The sequence below is a fragment of the Myotis brandtii genome, unplaced genomic scaffold, assembly GCF_000412655.1.
Source record: "Myotis brandtii unplaced genomic scaffold, ASM41265v1 scaffold658, whole genome shotgun sequence".
Lineage (NCBI taxonomy): Eukaryota > Metazoa > Chordata > Mammalia > Chiroptera > Vespertilionidae > Myotis > Myotis brandtii.
The window spans coordinates 4,201-15,173 of record NW_005370558.1 but is presented as its reverse complement, the minus strand read 5'-3'; the positions used below and the strand labels follow the sequence as shown (position 1 = coordinate 15,173).

At 38.4% G+C, this 10,973-nt stretch overlaps 1 protein-coding gene across 1 annotated transcript in view; it reads right to left on the bottom strand.

Annotated features, from left to right (window-relative positions):
* The window catches only part of DENND1A (DENN/MADD domain containing 1A), a 455,803-nt gene extending 445,295 nt beyond the window's left edge, over nucleotides 1-10,508 (bottom strand). Inside the window, 1 exon segment of the mRNA XM_014528906.1 lies at nucleotides 10,420-10,508. Within this exon segment, the coding sequence (XP_014384392.1) occupies nucleotides 10,420-10,493 (74 nt within the window). The 5' untranslated portion in view covers nucleotides 10,494-10,508.
* Nucleotides 10,509-10,973: the final 465 nt, after the last annotated feature.

The window sequence follows — 10,973 nt, the reverse complement described above, 5'->3', positions numbered from 1 at the left end:
AAAAAGAGAAACAAATGTAATAATCTGAACAATAAAGATTTAATTAAAAAATATATATATAAACTTGGGCAAAAATTTGAAAACACTCAGGAGAAAATAAAGCCCATAAAATAAGACCCTCAGAAAAGAAAAGAAAAAAAAGATGACAGAATCAGACTTTCAAAGACTTCAGATATTGGAATTATTAGAGACTGAATTTGGAATAAATGTTTAATAAGCTTAAAGAAATAAAAGGAATGGAAAATGAGTAAAGAGTGAGAAACTATGACATGATGAAGCAAACTTAAAAAAGAACAAAATATTTCTCTATTTTATTTTAAATATTTCTCTTTTTTATTTTAAAAAGAATAACTGAATGTATGGCTTAGGGCAGAAAAGATACAACCAAAGAGAATTAGTGAGTTTACAGAAATTATAGAGAACAACACTTAGAGAGATCGAAATTATTTTAAAGAGAAAGCAAAAGAATAGAAGACAGACGCGGAAAGTATAATATACAAAATTAATCAATATTCCAGAAGAGAAGAGTACGGGACATAACCCATAGCTGGTTTTAGAAAGTTGCTTTTAATGCTCTATTTACTTTTTTTATTTTTGGGGGGGTTGGGGGAGGGGTGGGGTCTCATCTTCACTTAGTTCTTGGTCTGAAAATAGCTGGAAATTTTCCAAAACTGTCAACAGATATACATTCAAGAAGTCCAAGGAATGCATATCAAGACAAATAAGAAATCTAGAAGTTCTGGTCCAAGTAAAATGTAGTAGGTGCACTCTACACTGTCTCTCACATCAATTAAAAAAAACATACACTGAGTGGTCAGATTATTATGACCGGCCTGATTATTATGACCACCCTATCAGTACTTCGTTGGGCCACCTTTTGCCTTCAATACTGCAGCGATTCTTCTTGGCATTGACTCCACGAAATGTTGAAAGATGATGTGAGGAATCAGACACCATGCCTGATGAATAGCACTGTCCAGTTCTGTGAGATTTGATGGTTGTGGAACCAGCTGCCTGATGGCTCTTTTAACTTCGTCCCACAAATGCTCAATTGAATTGAGATCTGGTGATTGTGGGGGCCACCTAAGCAAGGTAAAGTCTCCCTCATGTTCTTGAAGCCACTCCTGCACAATAGGGCACCGTGGCATGGCGCATTGTCTTGTTGGAAGAAGCCATCTCTATTGGGATATGCCATCAACATGATAGGATGAACTTGATCAGCAATGATACTATGGTATGTTGTGCTATTCAGACGTTTATAATGATCTGGCACTCTAGCAACTTCGGCGCGAAATTATAGCTAATTTGCCTACAACGTCAGGTGGTCATAATAATGTGGCCACTCAGTGTATATACAACCAGGGTAAAATTTATGAAGCAGCTATTTGAGGAATCAAGAAAGTCAATATTAGTAGATGGATTAGGGTAGAAGACCAGTGGTACATTTACCATTTTTTCCCTCCAGTATCACTCAGCATGAACTCAAGGCAGTTCAAAAACTGGAAGTGGACAACAGCATAGACAGAAAGACTTCCAGGAAGCTTTCTAGTTCCGACTCAAGGAGTGCAGGGCTGACCAGCAGCCCCTGAACGACAGATGAACAGATTACTCCGACACAAGGTTTGCTGTGAAAGAGAGTCTAAGGAACCCCTGCTATAGCAACCAGGCAGCCTCAATTGCCTGCCTCACTGGGCTTTTATTACAGTTTGAGATAAAGTTTATCTTTTAGATACAATCAATAGGGTGAGTAATCTTGGGAGGACACGTGTATTTACACTGTCCTCTAGGCAAGGGCATCCAGGGATTAAGCATAAGGATTCCAGTAAACACCCAGGGGTCTGCATATGCACAAACTTGTTTGGAAAGGTCAAGGAATAATTAGGGGTGCCACCTTCAACACTCCCCTATGCCTCCCCTAAGTCAGAATTCTGATAAACAGGGCAGGTGACCTTCCACACACTTCCCTTTTCTCAGAATGTTCTCCTTACAAACTTTCCAACCAAGACTCGTGTGCTCCCCAACAAAGGAATGGGAAAGAAGCAAGAATCTACAGGCACCTAAAGCAGGGATTAAAAGAACTTCTTCTCCAATCAGGAGTGTGTCCTTAAGAGAGTGGGGCAAATCCCAATTTATTTTCTTTTCCTCTCTGTCCTCCCACTGCTAGATCTGGACTACCGCTGCAATCATGGGAAGTACACAGCAGAACGGAGTAAATGAAGTCCCAGTTTTCTGGCAGCAAAACGAAAAGGGAACACCAGGTAACCAGGGAGACAGCAGAAGGAGGGGAGCTGGGGAAAGACCCCATAAAATTGGTTTTGAACTCCAAGGTTTGTCTCTGAGTCTATCAGCAATGTTTGGATTCCAATTGCTATACATCCTCATCAACACTTGATATTGCCAGTGTTTTTCATTTTAGCCATTCTATTGGGTATGCTGGAGCTTTCTCAAAGTAGTTTTAATTTGCATTTTCCTAATGCCTAACACTAAGCATCCTGTCATATGCTTATTTGCCATCTGTATGTCTTCTTTGATAATGTATCTGTTTAATTCTTTGCCCACTTTTCTTTATTTGATTGTCTTAAAGAGTGGTAAGGGTTTATATATTGAAGTTATAAATAGATATTAGATATATGTAATAATCTATATAAAGGCAGCAGTGGAAACAGAAAGAACTGTTCAAATGTGTGAGTGTTTAGAAATCTGTGGCTTATCTTTTCATTTTCTTAAAGAGTATCTTTTTATGAGCAAAAGATTTTAATTTTAATAAAGTCCAGCTTATCAATCATTCTTATATAATTTAGTTTTTGTGTCCTACTTAAGAAGGTAAATTTAACAGCCCTTTATCAATAAATTATAGGGACAAATGATATGGTAAGTATTAACGATAACTCCTAGATTTCTGTCTGGGCTGAATAAATGCAACACCATAACGAGACTATTTTCTTAAAGGGGACATCCATAACCCACCATTAAGTCAAACCATCTTTTCTGGAATCCACTGACTTCCCAAAAGTATACTACTCTGCTTATCTATGTCTCTTTTTCCCCCAGGTTCAAACCTTGAACTGTGCTTTGCTTTATTCAGTCTGAAACAACTCTCAGAGTTCCATCTTTCTCATTATGCCAATGATTTCCAAATTTCTACCCTCTCTCCCTGGTAACAGTGGCATCCAACATTCACTGAGGGCCTTACTATGTGACAGATACTACGCTTATCTTCTAACTGCTTACTGCATATTTCTCCTTGACGTATCATTAATCTATAGTCAACCAAATTCATTCTTCTTGACCTTGCTGCTAGTTCTCCCTCCTGACCCACCAGTTTCTATCAATGGTACTCTGACATTCTCCAACAATGCTACTTCAAACACTGGAGGTCTGGGAACTAGTCTAAGGTGCCAAAAAATGGCCTATTCCCAATTTGCATGAAAAATTATGGTAATATTAAGTTTTCCTACCATAAATTTTCTGAAATCTTTCTCACCCACTATTCTCTGTCTATTCTAGAATATATAATAGTATCTGCTTTAAGAAAAAATGTATTTTAAAATTTCATATATAAATATTCATAATAGTCCACAAAAAAATACCATGACTCTATCACCTGAACATGTATGACCACCACTGAACTAGTAATATGCAACTCATAGCCCTGCTATGAGTTCTTTTCTGTGCTTTGTGAAACTTTTCCTATGAGGAAGTTAGACCACAGTGGGAAAGGTCAGACCAATTTGTCTAAAAAAAAAAATCGATTAAGTGGGCCATCAGAATACTCTATTTTTCTTCCTCCTTAATTCCAGACTATGACTGCCTATCTTCTGGCTCCAAAAATAAAAACCAGCTTAGAGGCAGAGTAGAAACAACTTTCAATAATCAGTGTAAGAATAAGTGACTTTTTATTCTAATCATAGCAACTGAGGCACCCCCAGGCTGCATTCTCCAGTTAAACCAGCACTTTGTGGACTGTCTTTCTCTGATGATTATCAGTAGTTACTGTAGAAATAAAGCATAACATTATCTTTAAAAAATAACACAAATATTAATATTTACAGTCCAAAAGGGATTTGCCAAAGCGTAATTTGAAGATACCAATTATTTGGAATCATCATAAACATAAATAGTTGGGAATTAAATACGTGTATATGAAAAGACTACTTTTAAGAATGAAATTCAGTCAAGACTAAACTTCTATATTGAGTTAAACACTCAATTAATTATTCAATATATATTAACTGAGCACCTACTATGTGTCAGATACAGTAAAAGTCACTCAAGGTTTATAGTGAGCAAGACTCTCAAGGTACCAGATTTCATGAAATTCAGACTACGGGAAAGACAATCAGTAACAACCAGGACTAATGGACAAAGTTCCTCCAAGTGCAGCAGGAAGGGTAAAAGAGATGCTGAAAGTTTTCTCCAGAGCTTTATCCTATCTAATAAAGAGGGAATATGCTAATTGACTGCCCCACCCTCAAAGATGGCGGCACCCACAGCCAATAAGGAGGGAATATACTAATTCACTGCCACGCCCTCAAAGATGGCTGCGCCCACAGCCAATAAGGAGGGAATATGCTAATTGACTGTGACGCCTTCAAAGATGGCGGCGCCCATAGCCACAAAATGGCCAGCAGGGGAGGGCAGTTGGGGGCGATCGGGCCAGCAGGGGAGTGGCTAGGGGGTGATCAGGCTGGCAGGCAGGTAAGCGGTTTGGAGCCAGCAGTCGGATTGTGAGGGGGATGTCTGACGGCCAGTTTAGGCCTGATCCCACAGGAATCGGGCCTAAACCAGCAGTCAGACATCCCCTGAGGGGTCCCAGATTGGAGAGTTGCAGGCTGGGCTGAGGGACAGTGCCCCCACCCCAGTGCATGAATTTCATGCCCCGGGCCTCTAGTTTGAGATAAAACCTGAAGAATGATTAAAAGTTAACCAAGGGTATATGTATGTGTGCATAGAGGTAGGAGGTCAGGGGTGCGATGGATGAGATGGGGATCAAACAAAAATGGAGAAGAGAGCACACTCAGTAGATATGAGCTCTAATACCAGGTTCTACCTCCCCATAAGCTGTGTGCTCCGGGCAAAAAACATCTCTAGCTTTAGTCACTTCATTTGGCTCTCCACATGTTAGCTCTAAGACACTGGGCAACTAGAAATCTCTGTGTCTTTCTCATCTGCAAAATGGGGATCAGAGCAGTACCTTCTCCATTATGTTGTTAAGGAGGGTAAATTGAAAGATTAAGCTTCAATGAGGTAACAAATGTAAAATACTTAGAATAAGTACTAATATTCAAAAGAGTTCAGTAAATGTTAGTCATTACTATTTTTATATTAATAGGCAGAGTCAAGATCTCAAAGGGTGTTGTAAACCATGTTAGGTGTATAGTTTTTAATCTGGATATATGGGGAGCAAATGAGTGATTTTAGCAATGTACTGACATTATCAGATTTCCTATTTGGAAGGCTCACTCTGGGTACTGTTTAGAGAATGGACTAGAGAAAAGCAAGAGTAGTAGAAAGAAACCAGTATGGACGAATTACAGCCACTAGGGTAACAGAGGATGGTGGTCTGGACCCCAGAGAGCAGCAGTGGAGAAGGAGATGTTTGGATTTAAAATGTGAAATGTCCCCAATATTTACTGATCTTTTCCTCTCTCCTACTCTCTATCTGCCTACTAAAGAGTCATGAAATCCCTTTAGTTTTCACTACTCACCACTCTGTAATTGACTCCCTAACTATATATTTAGCTCCCACCTCTCTCATGACCTTCAAGTCCAAATTTCAACTGTCCCTGGAGAGCTTCCCACAGATAGTAATCTCACACTCAATAGAACCCAAAACAAACCAATGATTTATTTCCCCCAAATAACTCAATTCCCTATTTTTGATGCTAGCTCTATCAGTCACCCAGGTTACTACCCCTGGAGTCATCACCCATCTAGTTGTAAAGACTTTCTTCTGATACTACTTTTTGACAACCCTCACTGATACCTGGACTCTTAAAGGCAATGTGATGCAAAACAAAAGGATCTATGCAAATATCAGCCCTCATTACCTCTCTGCTATTATAGCAGGTTAATTTGTCTACCCACCTTTAGTCATTATGCCCTTCAACCCTGATTAGTCTCATGGATATCTGCGCCCACAGCTCTCTCTCTCTCTCTCTCTCTCACACACACACACACACACACACACACACACACAGTTTAATATGGAGAGGGAGTTATGTAATCTCTTGATTACTTTTTTAAAATTAGTTACATTGGTTATAATAATTACACAAAAACAAGTACAACATAAAGTACAGTGAGAATAGAGCAAGAACTCTAATGGAGCATGTTCGGTGAATTTTAGCTTCTTTTCTATGTCATTAGTTCAAAATATGATATCAGGCACTGAGTGAATAAAATTCTACCTCAGTAGTACAAACACCTGCTTAGTCACTGGAATTTCAACTGTGAACAATGAGCATGAATCAGTTCTTCCGCAACAGATCTGAGAAAGGGGACCTGACCGTCACCCATGGGGCACAAACAGTGTAACCCATTCACTTGTGGCAACTAGCAAATCTAGATAGAGCTCACATTGCTAAAGGGCATATGGGAAAATAAAAGACCTGTTAAAAATCTTGTGAATGGGGAAGAGGGAACATCATCTCTTGTAAGAATATATCTCTGAAATGATTAAGAAATGTTTCAGGAAACTGGCATCCTTAAATAGAACAGAAACAACGTAACTTCTACAAAACAGGAACAGAAAGCAACAGGGAGAAAAGAGGATAAAAAGACAGTAAGAGCCTTTTTAAGAAAGAATGAAAGAAAAACAATGAAAACTGATGACTTCTATGAAGAATAAAAATGCATGGCATTAGCTCTGGCTGAGTAGCTCGGTTGGTTGGAGCATCGTCCCATACACCAAAGGGCTGAGGGTTCGATTCCCAGGCAGGGCATATACTTAGGTTGTGAGTTTGAGGCACATAATAGAGCAGTGGTTCTCAACCTTGGCTGCACATTAGAATCACCTGGGAATCTTTTTAAAATCCTGATTTCTGGGCCTCATCCTCTGGAAATTCTGGGGAATCTTTTTAAAATCCTGATTTCTGGGCCTCATCCTCCGGAAATTCTGTTTCTTTGTTACTAATGTTGTGGCCCCACCTCATAACAAAGAAACAGAATTTCCAGAGGATGAGGCCCAGAAATCAGGATTTTAAAAAGATTCCCAAGTAATTCTAATGTGCAGCCAAGGTTGAGAACCACTGCTTTAGAGTATAAAATAAGAAAAGAAAAGTGCAGAGAATGCTACCATTTATCTGAGGTGCTAGTGAGAGGAGGTGTGAATATATACAGATATAGATATAATTTTACTTTTTTTTTAAAGACATGACAAATAGGGGAATTTTTTTTTTAACTAGCCACCTATGAAGGAAGGAAAAAACTGAGTGGTAAGAAAGGGATAGAAATGAGACTTTTCTGAATATACCTTTTATAGATTTAGCTTTGAAACCATATAAATATTTTATGTAATTAATAATTTTTTAAAGCAATCCCAAAGGTTGAAAGAAAAAGCAAAAACCTTATGTACTGAGTTAGTGACCCACCACAGAGAAAGAAACTATTTCTAGTGATTTTCTTTATTTCTCATCCATGAGCATGCTTAGAGAGGGGAAGGAGAGGAGAGGGGTCCAAGGAGAGGGATAGATGGAGAGGGGGAGGGAGGGAGCGACAGACAGACATTGATGCCAGAGAGAAAGAAACATCGACTGGCTACCTTCCGAACATGCCCTGAACGGGAATCAAACCTGCAACTCAGATATGTGCCCTGACTAGGAATCAACTGGCAACCCTTCAGCGCACAGGACAACACCCAACTAACTGAGCCACTCCAACTGGGCTCTATTGATTTTGAAACAGTAACTTGACTATACATTCCGAGTGGGATATACTCTAAGGACAAAAAAAAAAGCCAAATTAAAACAAAAACGCATTTTCAGTAATCATAGTGTTGGTGCTTTTGTTAGCATTGCTGTTGAGTTGTGTGGGTACTGTGGGATAAAGCAATCAATCCAATGAAATCAGGACTTTTGGTATGACAGGAGATTCAGGTATATGAATGATAAGGTTAAATAAAAATGCTATAATATGGACATGTGATATTGCTTACCTTTTAAAAATACACATACACAAAAACAGAAACATGCACATCCTAGTTCTGACCCTTGGAGAAAACTGATCTAGTAGAAAAAAAAAATGTCCCAAAACTATAATCTCTAATACCATTTACCACCAAAAGGAAGCAAAACTCCTTAGAGAAACAGCAGAATACAGGTTCAGAGCAGGAAGCATACAAGAGTCTAGATCTAGAACATCTTGTCACACCAAAAGGGAAGGAAACTATTAAAAACTACTTGGATCTTGTCAAAAGGACTCTAAAGTTAACTTGAAGACGCTCCCACTGGACAAAGAAAGGACAAATTAAACATCAATAGGGATAACCATAATAGATTGAAATATAGCAAGAATTGTTTAAATCTGTGTTTACAAAAGTCACATAGTATATAATGCCACTCATATGAAATGTCCAGAATAGGTAAATCTGTGGAGATTGAAAGTAGATTAGGGTTGCCCAGGGCTGGAGGACTTGGGAAAAAATGGGGAGTGACTATTAATGGGTATGGGGTTTCTTTTTGAGGTAATGAAAGTGTTCTAAAATAGACTGTAGTGATGGTTGTGCAACTCTATGGATGTATTAAAAACCATTCAACTGTAGACTTTAAAAAATCTGTGTTTAAATTGACAATCGAAAAATAAAATCAGTCACCTTTGGAAAATGGTAGGAAATTAACTCAATTTAAAAAATGGGAAACCTCCCCCGGGGCGCCGGCTCAGCCGCGAGACCGCGCCATCTTGAGTGGCTGTTACCGGCATCCAGAGATCGGCTAAAAAATGAATAAAGGGAATCAAATATGAACTATACCTCAAGGTAACTAAGTAACTGATATGAGGAAGGTTTCCTTCATTAAAGTTGTTTAGCTAATATGAGGAAGAAATGACAGAAACAAAATATCACCATCTTACAGCCCCTGATTAATCAGTGATCAAAAGAGATAACGCGCCTCCTGATGGAAGTACCTATCCCACCTTTTAAGTACTCTTGCCAAGAAAATGAACTTGAACTGATCAAGTCAATACATCTATCAGTTTGTAGGAAATAAAGGGAACGGAACATATTAAACAGGATGCAATGGAAAACATATAGGACAAATAACCAACATTCTCAATAAATAAACTGCAAAAGGGGAAAAAGAGACTTAGGAGACATATACCAACCAATTACAATCTGACCTTACTTGATTCAAACAAATCAACTGTTTAAAAAAAACTGATATAACTAAAAAACTCTGAACACTGGATATCTGATGATATAAAGGAAATTTTTTAGGTGTGATATCATCATCATGGTTTTTAAAAAGAATGTCTATCTCTTAGAAACACATGGAAATATTTAAGATGAGATATGACATCTGGAATTTGCTTCAAAGCAATCTAGGACTGGAGGGTGGGGGCGGGAGTTTATAGTCAGTTACTTATAAATGAAACTAAGTAAGCCATTAATTAATAAGTGCTGAAACTGAGTGATGGACATTTGGGGGCTCATACTAGCCTCTCTACTTTCATAGATATTTAACATTTTCCAAAATATAAAAATTAAAAAATAGTAATTTTAAGCACTCAGGAAAAAAAAATGAGAAATTAAAAATGGGAGTCATCTGTAATACTGTCAACAATACTGTTTTGGGGAAAAATAAAAGACTAGAAGTGAACAGTAATACCAGCTAAAGATAAATATAAATGATATAAGTATTTTATAAAATTGAATACCATTTTCAAATATTATTTGTAAGGAGGCATAAATGTTCTTAAATATTAACATTCTAATTATTTGCAGGCTTATCTTATCCTTAATAGACATTAAGTTTCTCTTCCCCAACCAGCAAAAGGAATAGTGCTTTGCATATATCAGAATAGCAATCCTTCAAATAAATTCAGTAAAATATACAACAGATATACTGACATACTCACAGAGAGCAAGTAAAAAACTTTCTCTATGTCTTAAAACTATGAAAAGGAACACATGTATTCTTCTGACTTTTTTTAGCTCCTGGTTGTTCACACAAGTGTATACCATCCTCTCCAAGCAATATCAATAATAGCTACCATCTACTAAACAGTCACTTATCTGTTGAAGGCTACATATAAGATCACTTTTAATCCTCACAACAACCTTATAGGTGAATTAGCTTCCTTTCATAAATATTTTTTTAAAAAAACTTCAGGAACTTATTAGAAATCAGGCGGGGATTCTGTGTAGTTCTGGGGACTCCAGCCTGAGCATCTCCAAGGCCATCCCCCCAGCTGCTCTCATACCTTGGAATACAAGAATTTTTGCTTGGAGTCAAACATCTTTCTCTAGATTGGTTTCCTTCCTCCTTTTGACTCATACAGCCCAGGCAAGATCAATGCAACCTTTCCTGTGGCTAAAGTGAGTTCAAGAGTTTATTATTTCTCCCTCTCTAAATCTAACATGAACAGATTTCCCCTCGGCAACTTGGCCCAGTCCACTTTAGATCTTACTCATCTAACAAAGCACACACATTCACGATGGAGCCCTTTAAAGATTTCTTCCTTTCTCACTGCATACTAAAATGCCTCCTCCCAGCCATACTTTTTCACTTTTCCTTAGAGAAGCAAACACATTATATAACCAGTCCTCAGCTTCCAAACATCTATATAATAAAAGCCTAAGCAACCATTACGGCGGAACGACCAGAATGATTGGTCACTATGATGCTCACTGACCACCAAGGGGAAGACGCTCATTGCAGGAGCTGCCCCCTGGTGGTCAGTGCACTCCCACAGGGGGAGCACCACTCAGCCATAAGCTGAGCGGTAAGGAGCAAGGGGTTCCGGACTGCGAGAGG